The 27959-nt window shown below is 54.5% G+C and overlaps 3 protein-coding genes across 9 annotated transcripts in view; 2 read left to right on the top strand and 1 right to left on the bottom strand.

Moving 5' to 3' along the window:
- Window positions 1-17: 17 nt before the first annotated feature.
- DDX54 (DEAD-box helicase 54) lies at window positions 18-6707 on the bottom strand. The gene is made up of 20 exons (XM_072879842.1): window positions 6563-6707; window positions 5601-5733; window positions 5444-5514; window positions 5175-5360; window positions 5006-5055; window positions 4845-4886; window positions 4485-4580; window positions 4203-4324; window positions 3922-3983; window positions 3635-3766; window positions 3082-3292; window positions 2489-2623; window positions 1924-2145; window positions 1761-1834; window positions 1455-1649; window positions 1131-1276; window positions 940-1053; window positions 748-852; window positions 410-513; window positions 18-326 (listed from the first exon to the last, which is right to left on the bottom strand). Exons 1-20 carry the CDS (start codon window positions 6674-6676, stop codon window positions 103-105), a joined length of 2538 nt encoding a protein of 845 aa, XP_072735943.1. The 5' UTR covers window positions 6677-6707; the 3' UTR covers window positions 18-102.
- RITA1 (RBPJ interacting and tubulin associated 1) lies at window positions 6657-11924 on the top strand. Of its 7 annotated transcripts, XR_012045216.1 has the most exons (5): window positions 6658-6948; window positions 7283-8175; window positions 8685-8882; window positions 9871-9985; window positions 11510-11912. XR_012045216.1 is itself a non-coding variant. In XM_072879854.1 (2 exons), the coding sequence occupies exons 1-2, from the start codon at window positions 6701-6703 to the stop codon at window positions 7824-7826; spliced, it is 792 nt and encodes a 263-aa protein (XP_072735955.1). In that variant the 5' UTR covers window positions 6658-6700; the 3' UTR covers window positions 7827-8626. The 7 variants fall into 7 exon arrangements, 1 of the variants encoding a protein (XP_072735955.1); XR_012045217.1 differs by having other exon boundaries at window positions 6657-6948; window positions 7283-7887; window positions 8088-8175; window positions 8685-11924; XR_012045215.1 differs by having other exon boundaries at window positions 9868-11920.
- Window positions 11925-13643: 1719 nt separating this feature from the next.
- The window catches only part of TPCN1 (two pore segment channel 1), a 49525-nt gene continuing 35209 nt past the window's right edge, over window positions 13644-27959 (top strand). The window contains exons 1-2 of the mRNA XM_072879832.1: window positions 13644-13744; window positions 13932-14924. Of these exons, the coding sequence (XP_072735933.1) occupies window positions 14813-14924 (112 nt within the window). The 5' untranslated portion in view covers window positions 13644-13744; window positions 13932-14812. The remainder of the gene's footprint in view (window positions 13745-13931; window positions 14925-27959) is intronic.

Raw genomic sequence — 27959 nt, 5'->3', positions numbered from 1 at the left:
ACAAAGAGGAGTCAGGATGCAAAACCAGCCAAGTATTTAATGTCTCCTTCCCCGGCACCCAGCCCAGGCGTGGGGGGAGCTGCTGGGGCACAGCCCCCTCTCCTACACCCTCTTCCGCAGCTTGCCCTTCTTGGCGGCCCCCACCCGCCGCCCGAAGGCCATCTGCCGCAGCTCCTGCACCCGCTGCCGGTTCCTGGCCTTCAGGCGTTTCAGCCCCCCGCTCTGCAGGAAGCGCTGCTTGGCCGCTTTCTTGCGCTGCTTCAGAATCTGCTGCTTGTTCTTCAGCTCTGAGCGCACCCTGCCCTGGGCGGGGGGCTGCCCGGGCCCTGCGGGGGGGGGAACACGGCCAAGCTCAGCTCGGAGACCAAAGCAAGGTGAGGGGACACGATGTGGGGCTCCAGGTACTCACCATGCCCGCGCCTGTGCTTCCCTCTTAATTGCTCCCTGCCTCGGTGGTCTTCCTCATCCTCGTCCCGCTCGTCAACCTTGTATTTCTGCTTCCACTTTTCATAGCTGGGCCAGGGTGGGTTAAGGGAACGTGGGGTGACTCCCCGTTGCCCAACTCCCCATCACTCGGCCCACCGCAGCATCTGACCAGCCTCCCTCCCCACGCCACTGCCCCAGCGCAGGATCGATCCCTGGGAGCGGGGCACGATGCTGCGTGGCTGCCGGCGGGTCCAGCCCCGCTCCCCCTCGCCCCAGCCCTTGCCACGGCACAGGAGGCAGCAGCACCCGCAGGCAGGATACAGATTGTTCTTGTAGGAGCTGCTGATGTAGCGCCCGCTCTCCGTCCGCACCTTCTTCTTGTCCTCCTGGCCCGTCTGCCCCACAAACCGCTTCTTCTTGCGGTCCCTGTGAGAGAGGGGAGGGCGGTGGGACTGGGCAGTGGGAGCCCCAGCCCTGATTTCCGCCCCCACCCCATGGCCAGACCCCACTCACCACTTCAGCAGCTGCTTGCTCTTGTTGAGGTTGTGGTTTTCATCACCCATGAGATCCAGGACGGCTCCAGCTGCCTGCTGCTCGAAGGCGCTGCCCTCGCCACCCACGCTCAGCCTGCAAAGGGCGGGCGATGAGAGCGGCCCCCCGCGCAGGCCGGGACAGGACGGCGGCAGGAGCCCTCCCAGCCTCACCCCCTCTCGCTCTCAAAGTCCTTGGGCCGGTACGGGATGTAGAAGTCCTCGTCCCGCTGCGCCGGCTGCTGAGGCTTTTTCCTGGCGCCGTCTTCTCCCCCTCGGCCCCGTTTTCGCTTCTGGCCCACCACGGTGGAGAACACCTCCTGGAAGGGGACAGCAGAGGGGCTGGGGGAGCCGCGTCCCCCCACCAGCCCTGCAAGTCACTGCACCAGCCCCCAAGCCCTGGCACAGCCTGGGGTCCCGGTGCTGCCAGCACCCGGCTGAGGCCGCCTTGCAGCAGCTCCTGCGTCCACAGCAAACCCCCCATCCCTGCCCCGTTACCTGGAGGTCTTCCTCCTCTCCTCCTTCTTCCTCCTCGGGCCCAGGGGGAGCCAGGCCCTGCCCTTTGAGAGCCGCCGCCCGCTTCTCCTGCTGCCCGCGCTGGTACTTCTCGATGAGGGCGTGGTCGTGGCGCCGCTTCGACCGCATCACGGTGCTGGCCAGCGTCCGGGACGTGGCATTGATCTCGAAGATGGTCTGTTCCCGGGGCGGGAGCATGAGCCCCGGTGAGCTGTACGGCCAGCCGCACGGACCTTCCCTCCCACCCCAACCCAGGAGCCTCGTGCCCGAGTACGGGTCTCAACTCACCGCCTTGGACTTGTAGGTTTTAATGCTGTCCACGAACTTCAGCCTCTCCAGCTCGGTGTCTTCAAAGCGAGCGCCTGGGGAATGTGGGCACGGAGCGAGGCACGGATTAGCTCCTTGGCGAGGGGAACAGGGTCCCCTCCCTCGGCGTCCCCGAGGCACTCACTGAAGAGCGGGTGGATGCCCAGCTGGGACACGTCCAGGTCCTTCGCCCTCTTGATGGACTCGGGCGAGGGGCCGGGCCGGGACCGCAGGTACTGCTTGTGGGCATTGTCGGCGACGCGGCGCAGGCTCCGCAGCTCCAGCGAGCCGTCGTGGTCCGTCAGCAGCAGGCACTCCTCGTCGTCCACCAGGCTCTGGGGGACGCGGCCCAGGACCCCGCTGGCATCTGCAGCCCCGGGGACACCGTGTCACCTCGCCGGCACCCACCCTGGGATTGTTGCAGCGGGCACGGCAGCAATCCAGGAGTTAACAGAGCAGAACTAACAGCCACGGGCAGCTCGGTGGTGTTAAATCAGCATCCCCAACCCGCGGGGTGTGTCGGAGCCCCCGGCACCCCATTTTCCCCAGCTGCACCCCAGTAATGAGAGCGTATCGCCCCTCTGCACGAATGCTAACCACAAGACCACGAACTCCAGCGCTGGCCAATGATAAAACCACAGCAGCCACGTGGCCAGTGTCCCAGCTTGGACATGCAACCACCCCAATAGCTGCAACCAGGTCTGCCTCACCAGCAGGCATCTCCTGGGCACCGGCGAGGACGAGCGGGCGCCCCAGGAAGAGGTGGAGGTCAAAGACGTAGGGCATCTCATCGGGAGCCACCAGCGAGTAGGCAGTGCCGCTCCGGCCAGCTCGGGCCACACGACCTGGCAAGGGGAGGAGGAGAGTGGGAAACCAGACCCAGTGCCAGCCCAGCCTGCCCTTGCCCGGCAGGGACTCACTGGTGCCCCTGGGAGCCCACACATGTGACATTTACCAGGTGGGCATGGCTGGCAAGGGGCTGTGGGCCACTGGGAAGGGGGCAAAGGGGAGCCCACTGCTGTGCCATCCTAAAGGGAAGGCACCAGCCCTGCCCCTGAGAGCCCCTGCAGTCCAGCTGGGAAATGAGGGACATTCCTGCCCCTGCTTTGTCCCCAGCCCGTCTCCTGATGTCACAACACGGCAACCTCCTGCCCCAAAGATATCACCACCAGGTCAGGGGCATCAGTGCCAGCCCAGCAGGGCACAGGGATGGGAAAAACAGGGACAGCCTACTCACACCCTTCCTGTCACCCTGAGGGACCCCCAGGTTGCAAGGACCCCTGCGCGGGGCACCGGCACCCACCGACACGATGCAGGAACAGCTTGGCCTTGGCGGGGAAGCTGTAGTTGATGACGTTGTCCAGCATGGGGATGTCGAGCCCGCGGGCGGCCACGTCGGTGACCAGCAGCACCGGGCACTTGCCCTGGGCGAACTTGGCAATGTTGATCTTGCGGGCGGTCTGGTCCAGTGAGCTGTAGATGTGTGTGCAGCGGATGCCCTGGGCCGTCAGCAGCTGGGGAGCAGGGAAGAGAGATCAGATCCCACCTGGGCATGTATTTTCAGCGAAGGGACAGGGCCCCCCAGCTCCCAGGGCCCTGAGACCCCAGGGTGCCCACCCGGACCCCCCAAATCCCACAGCGCTCCCCCCTCTCTCCGAGGGGTAGATGGATGCAGGACCTCCACGATCACATATGCTGGGATTTCTCCTTCAACCCAGCGAAACAGAGGCAGAGACTCCAGCAGGGAGGTGCCCACAGATGCAGACCCCACGTGGGTCTGGAAAGGGGTCCTAGGCAGCCCCGGCAGCCTGCCCTTTAACAGGGGTACGTGCTGGGCACCCCCAAATGCCACTTGCCTCCTTGAGATACTCCGTGTGGTGCTTGGTGGCCACGAAGACGACCGTCTGGTCCTGGGGCTTCACCACGCTCCGGAGCAGGTGGAGCAGCACGGCCGGTTTGTCGTCCCCGCGCACGTGGAAGAAAGCCAGCTGCAAAGGGCGGGCAGAGCTCAGCCCCTCTGCATCCCCACGCCAGGCATTGCCACCCCTCCTCGTCCCCTCCTCGCGAGCCTGGAGCCACCGCAGGGTGGCTCGCGGGGGGTGGGGGACACAAAGCCCGTCTCGAGCCCCCCGGCCCCTCTCACCTTGAGCTGCTCGCTGAGCTTGGACTCCACGTCCAGACGGATCAGCATCGGCTCGGTGAGGCCTGTGGGATATGGTGACAGGCAGGACATGGGTCGCACGTGGGATGCGCTACTGGGACCAGCCCCACCCCTCGGCCTGGGGACACCCGCCTGGCCCAGCAGTAACCCAGCTGGGTTTTGCCAGTCCTGGGCCCAGCCCAGCCGCAGGACCGTGCCGTGACCCATCCCCAGGCTCCCCCCAGGTCCAGCCCCGCAGCCGCCGTCTGCCGCACGCTCCTCACCGGCCCGGGCAAACTCGACGAGCAGCTTGGGCAAGGTGGCGGAGAAGAGGACGGTCTGGTGGCAGTCCGGGAGCCGGGCGATGATCTCCTGGAGCTGCTCGGCGAAGCCCATCTCAAAGAGCCTGCAGGGGAGGGGACACGGGACATGGCAGCGCCCGTTCGGTCCCTCCGTGCCCAGCCCTGCCGCCCCCCAGGGCACCTCGCTCCTGCCGTCTCTCACCCCACACGCGGGGACGCTGCCAGCCCCGGGGCCCCTCGGGGACCCCCCTGCGCCCTGCTGACCTGTCAGCCTCGTCGAACACCACGTACTCCACGGTGTGCAGCTTCAGTTTCATCTCCACCGCCACGTGCACCAGGCGCCCGGGGGTGGCGATGATTCTGCGGGGACAGAGCTGGTGACGGGACCGGGTGGGGGGGGGCGGCATCCCCACACCATCCCGGGTGCAGGTCCCAAACCCGACCCAAAGAAGACCCGACAGAGACCCCCTCGTCCCCCATGGGGAGCATGGGAAGATGCTCCAAGGGAACACCAGGACACGTCCCTCAGGCTCGCTGGCTGTAAACAGCAATGATGTCCCCGGACAGTGGGTGGCTCTCGGGGGCCGTTTCCCCACCAAGTCCCCTCCCCGCACCCCCACTCACATGTCGGGGTTCTCGTGCAGGGCGGCGAACTGGTCCTCCATCCTGCGAGAGGGGAGAGAGGCTGGGGCGGTGCCGGGCGGCATGGGGCAGCTCAGCCCCTCGTCAGGTTTTGGGGAGGCTTTAGGGAAGCGCGGACTGGTGGGGACATGGGGACGGCTTACTTGTCTCCTCCCAGGATCAGGGCTGTCTTCAAGCCCGTGAACTTGCCCAGCTGTGGGGTGAGAAAGAAACGTGTCGGCAGGGGGGGTAAAACCAAATCCCTTGGCCCCGTTGTTCCCACTCGCCCCCGTTGTCCCCACTCGCCCCCGTTGTCCCCACTCGCCCCCGTACCTCCTTGGTGAACTTCAGGGTCTGCAGGGCCAGCTCCCGGGTGGGCGAGAGGACGAGGGCGCGTGCCCCAGCCTGGCTGGGCGCCTTCAGCCGCTCGAACATGGGGATGAGGAAGCAAGCCGTCTTCCCGCTGCCCGTCCGCGCCATCGCCACCACGTCCCGGCCGCGCAGGATGGCGGGGATGGTCTGCAAGACGCCGCCCCGCCGTCACCGTCACGGTCCCACTGCCACCGCCCCAGGGCAGGGGTCCCGCCACCCCCTGCGCTCACCTTCCTCTGGATGGGGGTGGGCACCTTGTAGCCCTTCTTCATGATGCCCTTGAAGACGGGGTAGCTGAGGCCTGCGGGGATGGGGACAGGTGAGGGGGCGCGGGCAGGAGGGGACGGTCCCCATCCCGGGGACGGCTGCCCCCCGCCCCGCACGCACCCATGGACTGGAAGCCCCCGGATTTCTTCTTCTTCTGGTTCTGGGCCTGCACCATGGCCCGCGTGTCCAGCTCGGCGTCGGCACCATCGTCCTCCTCGGCGGCGGGGAAGGCGGGCAGCGGGGACGCTGGGACCTGGGGACAGCGGGGGGACACGGCTGTGGCGACGGGCGTCCCGGCGGTGCCAGGGCACTGCAGCTCTGCACTGCCAGCCTGGCGGCAGGGACACGGGTACTGGGACACTGGCACTGGGGACACCGGTACTGGGGACAGCGGCACGTGGGGACTGGGGACACTGGGTGTGGGGACAGCAGCACACAGGGACTGGTGACACCAGTACTGGGGACGCTGGCACACGTGGACTGGGGACATCGGTAGCAGGCACGGCAGCACACAGGGACTGGGGATACTGGTACTGGGGACGTGGGCACCGGGGACGCTGGTACCGAAGATGGCAGCACCGGGCACAGGCAGGGGACATCAGCACCGGGCGCACTGGGGACACCGGTACTGGACACAGGGGACACCGGCACACGGGGACCGGGGACACTGGTACCGAAGATGGCAGCACCAGGCACAGGGGACACCGGTACCGGGCACCGGGGACATCAGCACCGGGCGCACTAGGGACACCGGCACATGGGGACCGGGGCCACCAGTACTCGGCACAAGGGCACACCGGCACATGGGGACCGGGGACACCGGTACTGGACACAGGGGACACCGGCACACGGGGACCGGCGACACCAGTACCGGGCACAGGGGACACCAGTACCGGACACAGGGGACACCAGTACCGGGCATAGGGGACACGCATCAGCACCGGGCGCAGTGGGGACCCCGGCACATGGGGACCGGGGACACCGGTACCCGGCACAGGGCACACCGGCGCACGGGGACCGAGGACACCGGCACCGGGGACGCCGCCCTCGGGACCCTCCCCGCTCCCGCCCCCCGTCCCTACCGGCGCTCCCCGGGGCTGGCGGCGGGCCCGCCGCGGCGCCATGTCGGTAGCGGCGGCGGCGGCGGCGGAAGCACGTGGCGGTGGGCGGGCCCGGAAGGGGCGGGCCCGGCCCATCCCCGCCCCGGGCGGAGCGCGGCCATGCGGGCGGCGGGGCCGGCACCGGGGGGCGGCTGCGCTCCCGCTCCCGCTGCCCAGCTGCCGCGGGCGGGCCGGGGCCGGGGCCGGGGCCGAGGCCGGGGCGTCCGCCGGGCGCGGGCGTCCTTCGTGGACGAGTCGCTCTTCGGCAGCCCCGCGGGGGCCCGCCCGGCGCCGCCCGGCTTCGCGCCTCCCTGGGCGGCGGCTCCGGCTCCCGGTGGCGGCGGCCCCCGGCCGAGGAGCAAGTGCAGGTGAGCGGCGGCACCGGGCGCTCCCGCCACCTGGGCCCGGCCCGCAGCCCCCGGCCCGCCGCCCCGGCTTTTCGGGGCTCGCTAAGCGTCGGTGGCCCCGGGGCGGCCCGGCAGCGGCCCTCGGTCCCCAGCTCCAGCCCGGGCCAGCGGGGCTGGGCTCGGCTTGGCCCCGGGCGGTCCTCGGGAGGGTCTGGGGCGAAGCTCGGGCTCCGTGCGCGGCCCCGCGGGGGTTTGCCCCCCGTGGGGTCCCCCCGCCAGGCAGCGGCCGGGTCTCTGTGCCGTCCTTGCCCGCTGTAATCGACACGCGGCTTCCTCTCCTTGCTTCCCCGTGAAGGCTGAGAAGCCACACTCCGTCCTTCTGCGACGAGTCCCTCTTCGGTGCCAAGCCCGAGGGCCCGGCCTGGGCAGCTCCTTGGATGAGGAAGGAAGACGTGGCCAAGCTCCATCCGCTGCTCTGGAGCCCTCCGCCCGCCCCCCGAAACCAGCCCAGCCTGGCCCCCCGCTCCAGGGAGACGCCCTTGAGAGCCGTCCACCCGCGAGCCCCTGCGTCTCCGGCGACAGCAGGCTTTGAGGCGGGCCGTAAGGGCAAGCCCTGTGTCTGGAAGCATCCCGAGAGCGATTTGGGCTCCGAAGGCCAGGGTGCTCCCAGCAGAGGACGTTCCCAGTCTCTCAGCCGGCTGAACGCCTCCTCGGACGGGCCCCGCCTGGCTTCGGAGCACCCCAAGACAGAAAGGGGTAAAAACCAGAGCCCTCCGACAGCGCCTGCGACCCCCCGAGGCCCTCTGATGAGGGGTCGATCAAAAAGCATGTCCGGACCTTCTTTGGCCACGAACTCCAAGGCAGTGGGTGGTTGCAAACCCAGGCCTCCCTGGAAGTGAAGCCAAATGTCCCCCTGGATGTAAATATGGCCTTAACCTACCCGAGGTGGGGCCTGACCTGGTGAGTGAGTCCACGAGGACCCTGGGGCCTCCCGTGGCTGTGAACGAAGGATGGGGCTGCTCCATGTGGGAGGATGAGCCAGGAACCAAGGGTGACCGCAGCACCGGAGCGGGACAGCCTTGATGGTAGTGGCACCTTCTGTTGACTGTCCGGTGGTCATCAGATGAGGAACGGTAATGAGGCAGGTTCCTTCTGTCCAGGAAGTCCAGCTGGGAGGTCAGAAGAGCAGGAGACAGGACTGCCTATGGCGTAGGTCCATGGCCTGTCCAGGAGAAGGACGAGGCACAGGTACACCTACGGCGTAGCTCGGGGGGGACAGGCAAGGCCTGAGCTCGGCTGGAGCTCCCAGACCAGGGAGCAGCGGGTGCCACCGGGGTGGAGGTCCCAGGTGAGGCTGGCGAGGGCAGTTAAGGTCTGAGGGCCCTGACGGGGACCTCTGCTGACCAGTTCTGGGGAGAGAGGAGTCCTGCTTCGTCCTGCCTGTCACGTACAATCGCAGGATCGCTCGTGCTCAGCGGGACTGCAGGAGGTCTCTAGCCCAACGTCCTGCTCGAGGCAGGTGAGCTATGGCCTCAGGCAAGGCTGCTCAGGGCTTTATCCAGTCTGGTGGTGGAAACCCTGAAGAACAGAGGCTGCACAACCTCTCTGGCACCACCTCCCACTGCTTGACTGTCCTTGGGGTGAAAAGTTTCCCTTTATATCCAGTCAGAGCCTTTCTTGTTTCTGTTTGTGTCTGCTTTCTCGTGCACCTGAGCACAAAGCTTGGCTCAAACCTGATGGTAACCTCCTCTTCATAGGTACTTGGAGGCTGCTCTGAGGCCCCCCAAAACCTTCCCTTCTCCAGGCTGAACGAGCCCCATTCCCTCAGCCTCTGCGCGTGGGACGTGTGCTCCAGCCCTGACCATGTTGGTGGCTCTCTGCTGGCCTTGCTCCGTTTCATCAATGCTTTGGTGGTCTCCTTCAGCAAGGAAGGAGAAGGGAGGACGAGCAGAGAGGTGAGGAGTGGCATGGCCCTGTGTCCTGCTGGCGGTGGGATGCCCCCGAGCTGGATGGGCTTTTGTGACAGAGAAGGATCTGCCGCAGGGATTTCGGCAGCTTCTGGTGATGAGGACACGCTGAGTGGACACGTAATCCTGTGGTTTGTACTGAGGGTTGTGAGGTGCTCTCACAGCAACGCCATGCTCGTCACCAAATAAATGGTCCAAGGCAAATCTGGGGCCTTGTGTTTGGTCCGCAGGGTGCTGCTGTGCGATCTGGGCACAGCTGGCGTCTCCAAAGACTGTCTGAGCAAAGCAGCTCCTCCTCGATTTCCATTCCTGAGCTGGGAAAGAGCAACTCGGTCTGTGGGAATACAGGCAGGGAGGCAGACAAAGGACGCAGGCCGGGGGACTCGGGGTTTGCAGCCAGTGTCACTGCTGCCCTGGGAGGGAGGCTGCAGTGACGAGCCGCTGAGGTCAGGGAACGCAGGGCAGTCGCTGGGAGTCTGGTAACTCCCTCCCACACAAAGGGAAACGTTCTCTCAAATTCACCCAAGGACAAACCGAGCCAGGTTAAGGGCATCATTCTGCCCCCAGAAATGATTTTATTGCCAGCTTGAGCAGCAGCAGGATTGGGCCTTGACCCACTCCAGCACATGAAGGGCACCGAAGCTGGGAAGACCAGACAGGAGGGACACTCCTGGTCCAGTCCCATTGGCAAGAAAGGTTACTCTTGCTTTTGAAAGGCAACAGAGCTCAACCTAAAATGGTGAGACATGTCGTCTTGCCACTGCTCTGATGTCTTCTGTCTGTGACAGCCAGCCCCGGCAGGCTCAGGCCTTAGTGCAAGTGCTGTCTCAGTTGTCGCTTGTAATCTGGGAGAGCTGAACCCCAGGGGAGTAAGCAGCCATGCTGGGAGGAAAGAATGGAGGACAGAGGATGGATTTTGTGCTTATTTCTCGGCCTTCTTGCCCTCTCCCTTTTTCTTTATCTTCAACGTGAGGAGTGTCTGGAACAAGCAGCTTTTCTGGATGCGGGTGGCAGCACAGGTCATGGCAGTCTCCCTCACGTCCCGCTCATTCTGCTGCGCTCAGTGCTCCTCCGCAGTCCAGGAACAGTAGGTAAGCACAGTGTGTTTCTCCTTTGGGGCCAAGCCTTTTCCTTGGTGCAGGCAGCATGAAGTGCCTCTCGCTCAGCCTGGCAGGACAGCAGACACCGGTTACTGCAGGCTTGAGGGCCTTCAGCAGGTTCTCCCTGCACATCCCTGTGGTGGGATCCTTTTAGCTATCCCAAATCCGGGTAGAATTGCCCCTGGCTGCTGAACTGAGCCTTCCCAAGGGGACCAAAAAAAGGAAATGTGCCTTGAATGGGACTTTTCAAGAGGTGCCAGGTCCAAATACCTTCATGCTCCTTTGAACCTCCCCCCCAGCTTCCCTACATTGCAGGCAGCCTCCGTCCTCTGATGGGGACTCTGACCGAGTAAGGCACGTGCAGGTCAGAGCCTCCTTTGCCACCATGCTGAAGAAAAGGCCACGTCCCTGTGGTTTGGATGGGGCTGAGCCTGAGCCGAGAGCTTTGCTGAGAAGCAGGTTATGTCAGTGGTGCTGTAACCCAGCTAATACGCTGTGAGCTGTTGGGCGCGTGGGAAGAGCCAGGCCGTGGTGAAGGCCAGGGACAGGTCATTTTGGAGGCACTCGGCAGCGGTTTATTCCTTCCCCAACGCACTAGTGAGCCACGCAGAGGAGGGTTAGGGGAGGCAGCAGTTCTGGGGCTCGGTGCTCCAGCTGCCCTGGCAGATGGGAAGCAAGAATAACCTGATGTGATTAAAAACCTGAGAAGGTGAGGATCCTTATGATTAGCATCAAGTGTTCAGGCCTCTTCCTACACTTTGCATTGCAGCAATCCAGCAGCTTTTCTCCACCTGGGTAAAAACTGTAGGGACATGAAAGCAATTACGGCCTTCTTAGAGGAGGCGTTGGGGGTGCTGATGTGAATCTGAGCCTGTTCAGCTTGATTTGGATGTCGGCACAGTGACATGCAAGCTGTTAAAGCCTGCAGGTCTCTTAAGTGGGCTGGGAGAGAAACCGAAGTGTGATTTGGACACTAGATGGAGACAAGAGGGTTAAGGATTGCCACAAAAGCGAGAGCCCTGTTCCCTAGCAGCAGATGGATGAGTCAGATCCAGTGAGGTGAGTCATCAGCAAACTGGGGTACCTGTCCCGAAATCTAAGCAGCAGAGAACAGCTGAACCCAAAAGCAGGACACAAAGTGCAATACTGGAGCGCTGGAGTACTTGACAGAGGAAGCCCCTTAAAATGAAGAGAGATTTTTATCTGAAAAACAAGTTGACAGTGGCTTGTGTGGCCAGTGTACCCCCACTGCTGTGTGAAGGCTCCAAGGAATCAACGGGGGAAACTAGAGCCCATCGTATCAGCCACATACTTTCCTGTCCCACACTGGCCCAGGTTGTCACCGAGGGCTTCCAGGCTGTCAGGAGGTCAGAACTGGCACTTCCTCGCTACTTACACCACACGGACAACGTTGGTTAAAGTATAAATGGGTATAAATGGGTTGCCTGGATTTCATGCTGCAGTTCTCACTTGCATTTGATGCTTTACTACTGCCCTGTCCTCTTGTTCTTCCAGAGCTGTGCAGTCCAGCGTGAGAGCAAAAGATGCTCCATTACTGTTGTGGGCTGCCCTGCCTGCAGGAGGCTGGTGCTTGTGTGGAGCAAACAGCAAGTCTGAATAAAATGAGATGGGGGAAATGTTCAGTTGTTTCCTAGCTCCAGATGCACCCTGTCCAGTGTCACTGATGCTCAGCTCAGGCGAGAGTTGTTGATACAAAGGCCTGAATCACAGCTGGGACTCCTGCCTGCTGCTGCTCTTATTTCTCATTTTTTCTATCTGCTCAGCACTGTGATAAATCACACTGTCTCTACCTTTGACTCAGCCCTGACTCCTTGTCTTGTGTCTCTCAGCAAAGTACCAGCCAATCTGGGAGCTGCTTAGCTTCCAAAATTAGCTGCGCCCAGCCCTAGGTGCTACAAACAACTATAAAAGATTTTTTTGTGGGGCAGTGTTATGTTTGCTCTGCTTAGCCCATACCGGCTCCCTTGTTTTTCAGCACATGCCTTGCCCGATCTGCGTAGCCTCGCTGGTCTGTGTTCTGGCTAGTGTGGCAGCCTCTCCAAACTGGCACAGCGCTTTGCAGAGGTGGTTTCAGAGCTGAGTCAGTGGATGGGGAGAAAAGGCGGTCCTGTGAGTAAGCTACTTGCTTGGTGGTTGCAATTTCTTGCTACAGGCCTGCTTTCCACTGAAATCAGTGGAGTGTTGTGATGGAGCAGGTACACTCTGGAAAAAAAGCATACGCATCCTGCCAGGAGCTGGCAGGAGCCACGTAATTACCTGAAGCAGGCAGCAGCCTGACCTGACAGCACTACGGCAGGTTTAATCTCCTCCCGCAGTACCTTTCTGAGAGCCAGCGCTGATTCTCAGTGCTCCAATACAAGTGTGTTGAGTTGTGTCCTTAGGTGCTGCGTGTCCTGCTGTAGCTCGGCATGCTCGTTCAGGGAAGCCCGCAGCTCCTGTTCCTGTTCCACCGCTTCCCGCTTGGTCTGCGGGATGCAGGTCTTTTAAGTCTTCTGGCCAGCTCTTGCAAGCTGTTTTTGAGATCTCTCATCACATTGTCCTCCCTGTAAATCCAGCCCTGGAGGATGACACGAAGAAATATCCCTGTGAAGGGGAGAGCACGGTGAGGCATCGGGTGGGCAGAAGAAAGGCTCATTTGCGAAGATGTTGGTAATGTGAGACTGGACACCTCTGCTCTGGTAGCAAGGGGGATGCTCCAGCTGGACAGAGGCCTTACCTACCCATTTGTAACACTGACAGGAGTCCTGCCGGTGGCAAAATCAATCTGAGCCACTGAGCAGAGCCCAGTGGCTTTGTCAGGCTGGATTAGGCTGAGGGACTGTCCTGGGGACGTGGCTCAGCGTGCTTGCGAGAGAAATGCTCAGCCTGGGCCAATGGAACAGATTTATTCATTACACACCAGGCCTGTCACTTCCAGCTTGAGAATCCTCATCTCGTCAGAGGTGGATGTAATCCTGGGGTCTTAGGAGCATCGTGTTTCACCGACGAGGCGCTCTGCCCTTCACGGCACCTGCTCTACCCGCTGCCTCTTGGGGCTGGGCTGCCCTGCCCTCCCTCAGGGCCCATCTCCTTCCTGCAGCCACCGACGCCCCCGCACTGGGGCCTGGGAACAGACACATCTCCTCCCCGAGGAGAGGCCGGGGGCAGCGGCCCCGCCCGGGGCCGTGGGGGGGCCGGGGGCTCCCCTCGGGGTGGGCCTCGGCAGGCCTGGCGCTGCCGCCCGCTGCCCGCGTCCCGCCGTTGCTAGGCGACTGCTCCGCTCACCTCTGACCCCAGGGGCGGGGCCTCAGCACAGCCAATGGCAGCCCGCAGTCCTCTCCCCGAGAGCCCGCCCCTTCCTTCCCATGGCTGAGGCGTGATGTTCCTACCCCACCACCACCTCGGACCAATCAGCATTCCCACCTGCCCGGAGAGGCAGCGTCGCTGCCCAATGATGAGACCAAGTGCGGGAGGGAGGAGGAGGAGGAGGCGGGAATAATACGGATCCTCTCGCAGGGGCCGAGGGCCGGCGGTGGGCGGGGCGGAGCGAGCAGGGAGCGTGGATTGGCGGGCGGGAGGGAGGCTCGGCCTCTCCGGGAGAGGTCCGCGCCGCCGCGGCCAATGAGAGGCGGCGGGGCGGGGCCGCGGGCGCCGGGCGCTGAGGAGAGGTGTCGCAGCGGCCGCGGGCGCCGGTTCGGCGGGGCCGGGCCGGGTGCGGGTGCCGGCGGCGGGGGGTCCCTGGGCCCGCAGGCATGAGGGGCTGGCGGGGGGCAGGCTCACCTGCGGGCTGCCCGAGGGCTCCGCAGAAGCCGGAGGGGGCGGCGGGGCCGGTTTGCGCGGGCCGGGGGCGGCGGGGCCGGGGGGAGCCCGGGGAGGGGGCCGGGCCGGGGCCTCCACAGCGCGGTGACAGCCCCGTCTCGGTGTCCCTCTCTCCTAGGCCGCGGGAGGAGCCCGGTCCCGGCCTCTCTGCCTGCTGCCCAGCCGTGAGCGTCCGCCGCCAAGGCTCGCGTCCCGGCCCTCGGTGCACCGCCGCGGGCGCGGGGCGGCTCGGCACGGGGCCCGCGCTCAGCAGCAGCGCGGTCGGCCTGTTGCTGTGGGAGATGCGGCCTCCGCCGTGACTTCCTCCTGCCCTCCCCACGGCCTGCAAGGAAGGAGACGGGGAGAGTAAGAGCTGCGTGGCGGCACCGGTTGTGGAGCGTCCCTGTAACGTTGTCCAGGGCCTGCTTGATTTTTCTTTTCCTCCACCTTTTAAAGAAATCCGTGACTTTGTGACAGTGGCATCACCCAGTAAAAACGCCTACGGGAACTTCATGTGTGCAGACTCAAACTGGCCTCTTTTTCTCCCTCTTTCCCCTCCCCACCCGAAATCGAGGCATTTTGGCATGCCAGGGGAAAGAGCCATGTGTGACAGCGACACTTAGCATCATGCTGGCTCCAGATGCGTCACGCCTGCCTGCTTCTCGTTGTGCTGAGTGGTCAGGAGTTTGTCAAGAAGCACTTTCTTTTGCTTCCGTGCTGTACTGCGAGCTGTGCACTGACTGGAATAGGCAGCCTAGACCTGACTTTCTGAATTTAGCTTTTGCATAAATACTGCCATTGAGCCTAGCATCCTGCGCTGCTTTTCGAAAGCAAAAAACTGGATCCTTTTTTGAACTGTGGTCGCTAGAGATGGGTGCACATACCTTTATATTCTTATGTCTAGGAGACACTCCTGATGGAAGACTTTCTGGGGAGAGTTTTTGACATAAGTGTTTTACAAGTGGAACTGAAAAAGGCATTATTTAAAGTTCTTGGAGTAGGAGCCTCTGAAGGGACAGGATGGCTGTGAGCATGGATGATGATGTTCCCCTTATCCTCACCCTGGATGACAGTGGAAGCAGCGCCTCGGCCCCTCTTGATGACCTGGATCGGGAGGAGCTGCCTAACGAAAGTAAGATTGCTTTGTCGTGGTTTCCTGCCCGCTGTGATGGCCTCGCTTGTTTTTATCTTTGCGGTGGCTGCCCTTTCTTGCGCTTGCCAGGACCTGAAACTCTCAGAGCTCTCATTCAGCGTCCCGGCGGCTGCCTGAGAAAATGAGATCAGGAAGTTGCTTATTGTGTTGCTTGTTTACTCACAGCACCCGTGTTACACCGAGAGGGCGGAGGACGCTGGATGGACGGGTCCTAGTGATGCAGCTTCTAACACACATGTTTTGTGGTTTCCGTGTAATAACCTGTGACCTTGTTGTCCTTAAGCTCAGCTCTCCTTTCCTGCACATTGGCCCAGAGCATCTCCTTTTCTTGGCACTGGCCCGCCGTGCCGTACCACTGTCCTGAGCTGTCAGGTGCGGCAGCTGCAATTATGTCATGTGGTATTTTCCTAGCCCCATAAAGCATCTGTCCTTTGGAACTGTTGTTTTGTCTATTTCTAGTTTACATTATAATTTTTGCAATAAGGAAAGTGATACGTGTTGATAAATCCCTTTAACATCTTTATTGTATTCTTATCAAAGAACCTGGAGTACTTTTAGACAATACATTCATACTCCTGTTAGCCCCGGGTATTTAGTGGGACAGAGCCAGCCTATGGGTGTTGGGAGGGGGAAAACAAAAGCCACCATCTCTTGGAAGCGTTGCTTTCTCCTCGGTATATCTTCGTTAAAGCCATTGCCCCCCACTAGGTGAGATGGGAACAGCAGATGTGTTTGAGCATGTTCAGTGAGCTTCTGTTTTATGTTATACCTCACTGAATGTATTTGGGCAGTTTTGTTCAATACATCCCTTTGACTTCCAACTGACATTGCAGGTGTATGCACAGGTCTTGTGATCCTATTCAAGCCCTTGCTGCCACAAGCTTAACATTTGTAACAGATTAATTGTTTCCTGGCCTGGCATCCCTTTTTCCTACGTTATAGCTCCATTCCATAGTGCCTCTGTGACTCTGTGATTTGATTTCTCTCTTGCAATCATATGGGTTCCCTTAATTTTCTCCTTCTGAGACTTCCTGAGGCAGTAGCTAGTTTCTGACAATCAAGATTCCTCCTTCTCCTCCTCCTCTCCCACCCCTGCAATACACAGCCCTGGCTAAATTGCCCAGTTGACTTTCCCTAAGCTCTGCTGCATCGTTGCTCCATTGCATCTGCTCTGTTGCATCTGTTTGTCTTTTAAAGTTTAGCTCTCTATTTTAAAGTTAAATAGAAGAGAGAATGCTTCCTCTGTCCGCTGGTATATTTATAGGCTTTCCTGTGACTAATTTTAATCACGCTTCTCTCATCTTTTTCTTCCACCCGCCTCCCATCCCTTTAAAGAAGTTGTGTGAGGTTTATCATTTGGTTAAAGCCAACACGACTGTGTTAAAGCACAGGCGTGAGAATGAATGCATTAATAAATAAAAACATTCCACAATCTGCTTCCCTTGAAATATAGGGAAATTGTTTAGGGACCAATTTTGTGCTTCTTAAAAGATTGCTGTGTGGTTTTTGAGAATTCATTTCCTAGAACTCTTCGAATGAAGTGTCTCTCGGTATTGAAGAACCATTATTCTGCTATATGTTTTAATCACTGTTAAAGTTGAATTTGCTGAAAAAATATAAAGCTTCTTCTGTGCAAGTGATACTGAATGATACGGAGCCGTCTGAAGTCAGTGGGTACTGCGAGGGTGGGATGAAAGATCAGAAGAAGGCGGCTGGCGTAAACAACTTGAAAGGCACATTTATCTCTGAGAAGCGGGAAGCTTAAATTAGCGAGTGAGCAGACTAACGCCATCGCTTGCAAAAGTAAGCTTGTTTAAAAAACAGAACATGTGGTCCAGCTTTCCTCTTTGCCTGCAAAGAAAATCTACTGTGAAATGCAGAAAAGTTGTGTCTCATGGAGGCTGTGAGGAATTCAAATGTTTCCTCTCTGTTCTGCCTCCACTTCTCTGCTGAGGACTGAAATGACATTAACAGAACTGTATAATTTCACATTTTTATTCAGAGGTTTGTCTTTTTCAGGGAAAAAGAGTATGTGAGAAGTCCTTCTCAGGAGAAGGAGAGCCTGCCAGGGTGATGATGAGGGCATGGGGACAGAGAAGGTCAGGAGGCTGTTTCCTTCTGGTTTTGTCTTCCTTATGCCTAAACTCTGATAATAGAACATTCAGCCAGAATTTGGAGGAATATCTCACTTGTTACTGTGCCTGACCATCGACTCGTAGGGATTTGGTGGCAGGTTAAACACAAAGCTTTTATTTGAGTGTGTCCCCAGATACCACCTGGGACTGTTTGCAGTGCAGGACCCATCATCCTCTTCCTAGGTGACGCCAAGGGTGGTGACAAAGTGGGTGTCGCCGCCCTTATGTTAAATCACATGTCTGAGGTTGATGAATTAAGTTGCACTCTTGTTTTGTGTTGCTATGTCAATGAACCTCTCCAAATTTTAATCCATATTCCAGCCTGTCACAACCGTCTCGCTAAGTGCTGTGTGTCTCTGTGATTTCAGTATATCAACTCTCATGTTTTTTAAGGAACTTCTTGTGCTTTTTTTAAAAACAAACTTGATCCGTGATGTAGCTTTGTTACAGTCAGGTCCTTGGATAAATGAATTTGTAGTTTTGGACTCTTGGTGTTGATTGTCTGGAAATGCAGACAAGTTACTGGGTTGAAATAATTAGTAACAGGGTTTGTCTGAAAGCAAGCCTGTTGCAGATGTAGAAAGAAAGGGACTAGAGTGCAAGAGTGTATTCCTTTCCAAACCTTGCAGAAGAGCCCTCTTCTGGGTAAGTGAATGTCTTGGGGTTAGAATAAAAGAAAGCTAAATGAGAAAACTGTGTGGAAAATTACATTCTTAAAGAAAATGTCCAGCTGCAAAAATTAATCTCCCTAATCATACAGCTCTTAAGCGCTTAATGGGAGAAAATACTTGCATGGGGAGGAATATTAAAACTCTGCCTTCCTTGCCTTGTGCTGGGATACACATTTTCCAGGGAGCTTCCGTTTACAGCCACAGCGAAAGGTCAGAATCCTGCAAAGTTGATGGGAATTCAGACCACATCCAGAAGAGTGTGGTGCCGATGGTTTTCTGACTACAACATGTAGGACTGGTGCTGGGTAATTTTTCTTTCAAGCTCCAACAGCTGAAAGAGCGAGAGAGAAGCGCTTTCGTCACTTGAATCCACGCTAATTAATATGATGCTGCCCTTCCCTAGTACATCTTATCTGAGAATCTCTGAGTGCCGTACACACTCTAATTAAGCTTCCCAGCACCTATCTGAGGTGAATGACTAATATTAACTGAATTTCTGTAGAAAGCAAAAATGGGGATGCAATCCTTGCATGACCTTTCCCAAAATCACGTACTGAAAACGGCGAGAAGCGGCCGGGGTTTAGTGATTTCCAGTCCCTCGCCTGAACTCCTGGGAAGCATTAGAACAAGGTTCTCAAAATATCTCAAAGTGCGAGGTATGTTTTCCGTATACAAAGGCAGCGTGGATAGCCTTGAAACTCTAGGACAGTTTCTCTCCTTGAGCTGATGGGAACTACAAGCAATAAATGAGTGCACATTGATTTATCTTGTATTAGATCAGATACAAGATTCTCCTTTGCCTCCTGCATGGAAATTGCTGTAGCCTCAAGTGGAGTTTCAGTGTGTTCAGAGCAGAAAGTACAGCTCAAAGTGTTGTACAGGGAACAATACGATATTGTATGTCTGTTTCTCCCACACAATGGATTATGGCAAGTGGAAGAAGTCATCTTTAAACTCTGGGTTTTTACAAGAAAGCAACTGCATCTGCTATTGAGGTAAAAATGATTTATTGTGTATGCGTGGGGAGGTGGGGGGAGCAACTGCAACAGCGAAGTGCGATGTTTTCTAGAAGGATTGTTGGAATATGGGAAATTATAACTTTGAATGTTGAGGTTTCAGCTGAGCCTTTGCAATCTCGGTTTCTGCTGCCTGAAGAGTAAATTGTCAGGAAAACTAGAGCCAGCTTGGCCTTTTGGGTAGAAAGAGAATTGTTGACGAATGTGCCCGCGTGCCTGTGCACTGCTGTGAAGGAGAAGGTGGCCCAAAGCGTGTAAAGAAAATGACATTTCACTGTTGGGGAAGTTGGAGGGGCTGCCCAAGGTGTGCTTGGTGAGGAATGTGACTTTGGCCAAAGAAAGCGGTGACTGCCTCTGAGACTGTCGGTTGTGCCTCTAAAACGGAGTGTGGTGTGTGCTGTGCTTCCCTGGCGCTGCTGGAAGGAGGGCTCCTTCCCTTGCCTGGCTTCTGCACGTCGGCCCACTTCCTTGACGAAATGCATGAAGAGGCTTTCAGCAAAGCTCTTCTTTTTGTAACTGGCCGATGGAAACTCATGTGATGTTTCTGGACACAGAGCCTAATTACAGGATTAATGGATGTTGTATACAACAAACTCGTCTTGTTTTTAAAAAAATTCATTTAGTAATCCACAGGTAGACATACGCTTTTGGGGGTGACCCAGGACTGGGGGCAGTTAATGTTGTTTGTTTGAGACACATGAACTGCCTGGATTTTGATGTGTCCAGTAATCCATGCAACCTGAAGTGATAGAACTCTCTTCTGTGTTGGGTCTGGTTCCAGAACATGTTTGTATCAGCAGCGAGAGAAAGTAAGTCTGTCCGCATAGTCCACAGCTTCAGCTCATCTGGTCAATGCGTCCCTGCTCTTCAACCATCTCTGTTGCCTTCTTCCTACTGCTGCTTCCTTTAGTGCCAACCCTGGGTGAAAGAGATTTCCAGGTGTAAAACAAGTGTACGTTTTCTGATGGGCTGAGGGAACGAACAGAGAGTAAATACCAGAACTTTGGGGAAATGCTGTAACCACACAATCTCTTAGTAGCTGTGCTTCTTGAGGAACCGCTTTAATTGCTGTGAAAACATTCTGGCTTTGCTAGCTTTGAGGGAAAATAGGCGTTTTAAATGTCAGCCATTTAGTAGATTTAATAAATCCTTCAGGATCTGTAGGTTTTGATCCTTGTGTGAAAGTAAGGATTTCGAAGATGGTTATTTGGACTTGGGCACCAGTTATGAAATGCTGTAGCTAGTTGGTGTGAAGAAAGAGGGGACGAGGGAACAAGCAAATGCTTGCAATGGACCTGGCAGATCCTGAGATCTCTGACAGCCAGGCTCTTAAACAGCCTTTTGGATTATCTGGTGGCTTTCTTGGATGCTATGCAGGATATTTTCTCGCATCATGGCTCCTAGTTCTACCGATTTGCCTTTAATTAGTTCCAGTAGCAGTGCTTCCGCTGCCGCGTTTAGAGGTGAAGCATGGCCAGAGCACAGGACTGGGATCTCATTTGCGGAAGCAGTCTAGTTCTGCTGTTGAAGCTGCTCCTCCTTGTACCTGGGGTAAGTCAGTTAACATCGCTGTGGTTAACACGGCTCATCTGTAAAGCGCAGATTACACCTTTCGTGGAAATGGACAGGTAGGCTTCATGACTTTGTTATGAAGAGGTGCTGTTTTGCATTGCTGTGCATGATTTGTTTTTCTTGGTATGTACCTGCTTGAAATGTATATAGAGGGGATTTTTTTTCTGAAGCACAAGTGGTAGTTCGGTGCTGGATTGTTGTTTATGCCTCTGAAAGTCTCATTTCTCCGACCAAACAGCCTTGCATTTTGCAACTTCTGCCAGTGCTTCTCTAATCCTTTCCTGGCCTAGATGACTTATAATGAATGTTTTAAGCAAGCAAAGCGAAGCAAAACTGCCTCCGAGATGAGTGAGGGGTGAAAATCTTGGAAAGGGAAATGCACACCCAAAACATAAGGAGATTATTGTTTTCTCCTTCAGTACAATTCGTTTCCCTGGGTGATGAGCTCTGTAAACTCAGAGGAAGGAGGTAAATGCCGCCTTTTAGAAGATGTTGGGCATCTTTCGATATGATGTTAGAAATAGTGGAAAATGTGTTTCTGCTCTTAAGTTCCAAATGCCTCATCCCCTGGAATCTCATTTATCCTGAGAGTTCAGGTTTTAAGGCAGGACCGACCGCCTTGGCTTGTGCTTAAATACTTGCCGTAATGAGAGGATAGAGCGGGTACCTTTGATTCAAGAGAAACAGCACTGCGTTGTCCAGAACTCACAAAAGCATTTGTATGAAGACATTCTCAACGTGACTCTGTAAATGTGGTACCTATAGAAGAAAAACCATGAGCAGAGTAAAGTACCAGGAGGTATTGCGGGCTGCAGTTATCTTGTGGTTTTTTTTCCAGCCTGCCTTGTTTTCTTAGCCCTGCAGGAGATCGGTTTGCACAATGCACACATTGTGTGTTTCACAGTAGGATGCTTTGTCAAACAGAATCTCTGCACTGTTGACTCTTTCACGCAGTAAAAAAAAAAAAATCCTAGTGATTTCGTCTTGAATGCCCCGTGCTGTTCAAATCTGAGCGAGTAAAAGCGTATACAAGGTAAAGAAGACTTGGGTTAGTGTTCCATTATCCTGGAGTCAAATGGTTCTTTCTCCTTTGTCCTCTCCCGGAGCACTAGCGATGGATATCATCTTCCATGCATGCTCACTGTAAATTAGGGAGGATGGTGCAGAGAGGCTTGAGGAGTCTGGAAGCTTCTTCTCACTCTGTTCGTGAAGACGGGAGTAATGACCTTGATGCTTTGAGGGAGGCAGCCCGTTCCCTTCGTGTGTCTCGTCTCTAGTACGCAGCTTGCATCTTTTTGGTGTGAGAGCAGAAGAACGGGCTAGGCTAAGTGTTTTCTCCCCAAGCCGATTGCTGTAGTCGGAAGATGCGGGGGTAAGGGCATGTGCTATGGCATCGGAGGGCCCCACTCTTCGAACAGGTGGTCCTGGAACTATAAAAAAATATTAAGGAGTTTGAAAGTGTTCAAGCTGCAATTGTAAATCGACAACTTTCCAGCTCTAACCGGTCACTCCTCAGCCACCGCAGCTGACTGGGGAACATTTGGCTCAGGAAGCGGAACAACAGTTGGAAACAAATAGCGATTAGTTTTTTCATGGCTTCCCAGGGAACGCATCAGTTTGTTCGTTTTTCCCCTCATTTTTGTGATTCCTGTGGATTTTTAAGGCACTGTAGATGCAGGATGTTCAGTTTAGCCAAGCTTGCTTACTGGCAGATTAAAATGAGCAAAGGCTGAGCACGCTGAGTTCACTCATCATAACCAATATGATGCTTCTCAGAACTTCCTTTGCCCTTGGTATCTTCACCGAGGAATCCTGCCTGCTGCCGTCAGCCCCCCTGCGTTGAAATCCCATTTTACCCGTTTGAATGCTGTAAGAAGTGCTGTATAAACTAAACAGGAGCATCTGTGAAGTGGTTAGAGTTGTTGTTGATTGCCTTTTCCTTATTGCCTTCAGGGGATTTAAGCTTGAATTTGCTGGAAGTAGAATTTATGAGCCAGAACGCTCCATTTCTGATCCTTAAGCTGGGAAAAGTGCGGTGAATTTGATAGGTCTTTCTCTTGCCTCCAATGTCTCTGGCTTTTGATCTGGACCTTGCAGGGCTCTCCCCGTGTCTTTAGCATAATTGCTTTTCGCATGTTGAGAAGATGCCCGATTTTTACATGACTGCTTTCTTTATGGAGCGCTGTAGGAGCAGCTTTCGGATTTCATCCATCTGCTTCTAGTGAGCAGTTCAGCAGGAAGCTCGTGCACCTGTAACTGCTGGTCTTTTCGCCTGCGAGAGAGAGGCAGGAAAGGTGTGTCTGTGTCGATCCACCGCAGCACCGTGTGGTTGATGGAGGATGACGAGGGGACTGCTGTGATTTGAGTCACGGTGTGGGGGTTTGAAGCTTGTATCCAGTGCTGCTTTTATAATCATGATCTGGTGGTGTCTGTTGGGAACAAAAGGCCTTTCTTTTCCTGCTTGCATGGGGGAATAAAATTTAGGATGTATCTCTCTGCACAGCCGTGTTAAACCCTCTGGTTCTATGGGGCTGGACACCTTAGCTACTCTCTTACGTTTCCGATGTGACTGCCTACATGCGCCTATAGGTATATGTTGTCATCTGGGAATGTCTGATCATCTGTATTTTATTCTAACTATAACTGTTTTTCTGAGAACACTTTCACTATCCTCAATGGATTTGGGAAAGTTTTTTGTACAAAAGTAATGTAGCCTGCTAAAGGATTTCACTAGAATGCACAAATATGCTCCTGCTCTTTGTTAACTAAATGAAGAAGTGCCTGTAGAATTAAGACTAAATGATCAATCCCGCAAGTGGGAGCACTGAAAACTCCCCAGGGTCAAATTGTACCGGTGAGTCGGCTGTGTCATTTACAGTATAATCAGACGTGGGAGGAGGAAGGAAGGGATGCCATCCTCTACGGCTAGTGCTTTTGCGGCCGCTGGCTGTAGTCGTGGGGCTCCAAAGGAAGAGTGTAAAGGCAGAAGTTTTGGCTAGTACAATATTTCCACAGTCTGTCCCCTTTTTTCTGTGGCACGGTCACCCTGGCTGGAGGGGATCTGTGCCTGGTGAGAGGCACAAGAGCTGTAGTGTAATCCATCTTGTAAATGCAATGTTCCTACAACACAAAACAGCGATGTCCAGCTGGTTATTTAGTTAGGTATCAGTGAGTCACTGCAGAAATAGGAAAACGCTGCTGTTTGTTGCCCAGTTGCTTGTTTTTCATGATGCGGAGGGGAACATTGTTTCTCCAGGGTGCTGAGCAGACCAGAAGTACTGGAAATGTGATTGAAGAGAGAACACTTGCTGAGACTGGTTTGCTCTGTGGCTCTGCCTTGCTACCTGCAAGTGGTGTTAAATGTTCTGCTTTTTCTGAACTGCTGGCAGGTGTGAACAAGTGACCGCTTTGGTCCTGCCTGTGTTAAGTAAATGCTCGCAAGCAACTTACTAAGGAGAATTTTGTCATCGGGGTCAGGGGGGAAATGACCAAGGCAAAGCCCCTTTCCTTTCAAGTATAAGGCTGGTGGCAGGACCTTATCTCTAGTGGTTGCAAAGGGGAAGACTTAAAAACATTGAAAATTATTCATATACTTTGAGAGAGCACAAATGCATACAAAATGAAAATGCTAATGGCAGCTTTAAAGCTGTTGGAGAGGCAGCAAAAAGTCACAGTACAGACATGCCTGTGCTGGCTAACATGAAAGCAGGTGCACCGCTATAGAGCAAATGAAGAAACAGAAACTGGGAGTGGAGGAAAATCACGGAGAGAAATGTGGTCAGCAGAGTTAAAGGTGCTCTAAAGGACTTGAGAAATAAAAAGACATGTTAAGTGATACTGGCCTGTTAGGTATTCAAGGTTGAACACTGGTCAATAATGCTGCGGGGAAGCTCAAGAAATACTGTATGTATTCTGTATTTGTTGAAAAGCCGGATGACCTGGTCATCGTATGATCTGTTCTTCCATTCCCACAGTAAATAAAGTAGAGATTAAATAGCTGATTCTAAAGGTAGGCATTTAAAAATCAGCAGATGACTTTTTATTCTTCCTTAAGGCTGTAGCTGAGGCAGTCTGAATATTGCTGTGATAGTGACTTTCTTCCAGCCCCAAAAGGTATTTTGCACCAGGCAGGAGACTGCAGGCCAGCCAGCCAAAAAAGGCTTCCAGGCAAAATAATAGGAAACCAGCAATAGCTCTTCTAAAATCTGGATTTAAAGGACAGTTTTTCATGTCAGTCAGTGTGGGTTTATGAAAAAGAGAGTGTCATGTGAACCTGAAGTCGTGCATTGACTTATTTCGTGAGGTTACAAGATAAACTGGCACTGTTTTGAGAAGATACTTGTTTTGGCACCTGTGTAGCATTTTGATTGAGGAAGTGAATAATAGGAATCAACACTGTGTAGCTAATGGCTCTGCAAGCTGGCTGATGGACGGGTCTCAAAATCCAACTGGTTATTGGGACTGGTTAGTGAATAGGTACATTATTAGCAGAGACTGTCACGGGGTTAGATTTTGTCCCTGTGCCAACTGCTACATTTCTTTCTGATCTGAAAGGAAAAAAAAAAAAAGCAGCAATTTCTGATCAAGTTAGGAGATGCCACAGGTTGAGGGCATAGTAAGAGTGAGGAGGGGAGCTTAGTGATTAGAACTACTTAGTGAGGTGGATGCAGGCAAGGCACGTGTGTATTGCTGGGACCAGCTTAGGGTCGTGCATCTGCAAGGGTGGAGTGGGCTGCCTTGGCGAGCAGAGGGGCTGAGCTGAGCCTGATTTCATGAGCAACTGAGCTGAAAGTGAGCTTGTGGGACACTTGTCCAGTGAGACGGTGAGTGTATTCCTTGGTCCTTCCAATAAGAATAGTGATTAGGGTAGGTAGGTAGGTGATGTTGCCATCCATGCTGGCTCTAGAGTAATCAATGTGTTGATGCTTGGTGTGTTTCTAGTGCCCTTGCTCCAGCTCATCCAAGATCCAAGAAGGCAGCTTCAGTAGCTGGGTAACAGTGGAATTGTGTCTGTTGGTTGAAGCTGGGGAAATTCAGACAAGGAATAAGGCACGTATTTGACAGTGTGGTTAATGTTTGGAACCACTTCGTAGGAGTTGGAGAGGATTCTGCAGTGCTGGAAGACTTCTGAAGTCAAAATTGTCCATTTTCTGAAGATACGGTTCTGTATGAGGACTGTAGGACTTGGAGTAAGGACCAGTTGAGGGAAAGCCCTCTGGCAGCTGGTTTGCAGATATCAAACTAATGGTTTAACTCCTTCCTTCCTCTCCAGCCGTTATATGTGACCTCTTCAATTCCTGCCAGGAGCAGTTTCTACCAAATGTGCAGAAGTCTTTTTTTTCTTAATGGAGAGCAGTTACGCAGCACTAGAGGCTGGGGTTTTTCCCATTCCTTTACATGCATCTTCCTCTGAAGTTGGCAGCTTCTCTTTCCTGGCTGAGACACAATGATGAGGCAGAGGAGATGTGGCAGTGTTGTATTGCAAAAGAACTGGTGTGGTGGAGTCTTGTTCTAACACCACAAAATGCAATTACCTACTTCTTACTACTGTACCACAACAAATAACTTTCATTGGCCTCAGCCTGTCGTGGTAAGATATTAGAGTTTTGCCATGATATTGTTATTTAACTTAATTTATCTCATTTTCTTCCTATCCCTCTCTCTTTAGGGCAGAAATGTCAGTATGGCACATACCTTATGACTGCCTACTCCGTTCTAGTCCTGCTCCAGCGCTGGGTGGCCGTACAGGAGGTTTGTTGCCCAAACTAATACTGGTTTCTCACATAAGGGAAGCGCTTCCTCTCTGCTTCCCGCTGCTAACTTTGCGGCTTCCCCGGAGAGCTGCTGGCGGCTGGAACTGGCAGCAGGACCTGGCAGCACACTGCTTTCGTTTAAAAAGGCCAGATTGCAGCTTAATCAAACGTCTTTCCAAACTGCATCAGGAAAATCCAAGGGCTCTGCTTTGGAGAATTGAAATTAGGAACGTGCTCTTAAAATGCTGACATTGTGCTGTTACCGACGCTAAAGCAGATCTTTAACATGTTAAAACCGTGAGGCATTGGTTTCCCTTTTTGGAACAAAAAGAGGAAATTCCTTCATGTAACAGGATGTGTTAAAGAAATGCTGTATCTGAGGGATTCTGATATTGTGTCTTTCCCTTTCTGTTAGTTCCTCAAAAATTATGAATTATAAATGTGTGTGTGTGTGTATTTCATGTCTGGCCTCTTTCATGAGCCATACCCTTAGGCAGAGCTTGTCTTTTTTTGTTGTTGTTGGGTTCAGCAAAAACTTTATTATTTCCAATTGTTTTTTCCATTCAAAATTAGTTGTTTCATAGAGCCCCTCAACAGCTCAGATATTTAATTTCAGTTACAGAATAATTTTATCTCTGTGTCTGTAAAGCCTTTGTTGCTGTGATATGATCGGACTGACAAGATTATAGAGCATATTGGTTGCTAAAAGGATGGGTAATGTAAGGTTGTAGGTGATCCTTCTGTTGTGGCTTTGACATCTCCTTTTTGTGGTATGGAAGTTCATTTGTTAAGATCAGAAATAAAGGATATGAAACCGGCAGCAAGTTGGCTTAACACACAAGTGAGATTCTTAATTATATTTTCCTAGCACAACCTTTCCTTTTATGTGAGTTTTACTGATTAAAAATGCTTTGGTTTTGACTTTGCAGCTGTGTTAAGAAGCAGGTACTCCTGTGTTATACCGTCTCAGATTGTGCGAGTGCCTGGTTCCAGCTCTCCTTGTGGTATTTCAGGGACTTTCTCATGCAGGAGGATTTAGTCACGCATCTGTCAGAAAGCAGCTTTGTGGAAGACGGCTTAGGCATGTGGTGGTTTGCATGAGCTGCTGGAAGGCGATGCAGCTGAGGAACAAGAGCCAGTGGGGTAGGTAACATTATTCTTAGGATGGAGCTCTGTGAATCAAGGAGCGATCCTCCTCTGTTTCACCATTGACTGCTGCAGCGGCTTTTGAGCTGTGTGGTCTGGCGTACTAGTGAGCTATGGGAGGCTTTTAGGGGTCAGGGCGAAGTGGCCTCTCTGAGGGTGACAAAGCATCCATCAGTTCATCTTCAGCCACTGAAGCCTCTCGCTACCCTAATTGTGGATCCCAAACATCCGGAAGGGGAGGGATCTGTCCCTCTGCCTCTTGCTGCTACATATTCAGGAATGAAAATTGTCCAGCGATCAAACATTTTCTGGTCAAAACTTCCCACATAACATTGCAAGAGAAAAAAAAATCAAGTCACAGAGTGACTCAGGGTTGAGACCAAAGGAGAGGAGGTACCCTGAAGAGATGAGGCAGTAAACTGTGCAGATGAGGATCTCCAACCAGCCGATCTTGGCTAGTGTAGATAGGTGAAATTGTCCTCATCCTTGTTTTCTTAGAAGCCTTTAACCTTTTTTCTTCTTCTTCTTCCTTACAGATGCCTCTTTTTGTCCCCAGCAGAGCGGTGCAGGAAGCATATGTCCGAGTGAATCACCCTAGCTCTGCCCCTGTCTCAAACAGGTAGCGAGCTGCAGAGCAAAGGGTTAACTAAATACTGGCTCTGACCTACTCAGAGCAAGAGCTAGCTGGAGCCACAGCTTCTGCTGAGACAAAACAATTCCC

Source organism: Ciconia boyciana, chromosome 15 (genome assembly GCF_034638445.1).
Source record: "Ciconia boyciana chromosome 15, ASM3463844v1, whole genome shotgun sequence".
Lineage (NCBI taxonomy): Eukaryota > Metazoa > Chordata > Aves > Ciconiiformes > Ciconiidae > Ciconia > Ciconia boyciana.
Note: the sequence above shows the minus strand (reverse complement) of the source record. Positions and strands in the feature narration are given on the sequence as shown.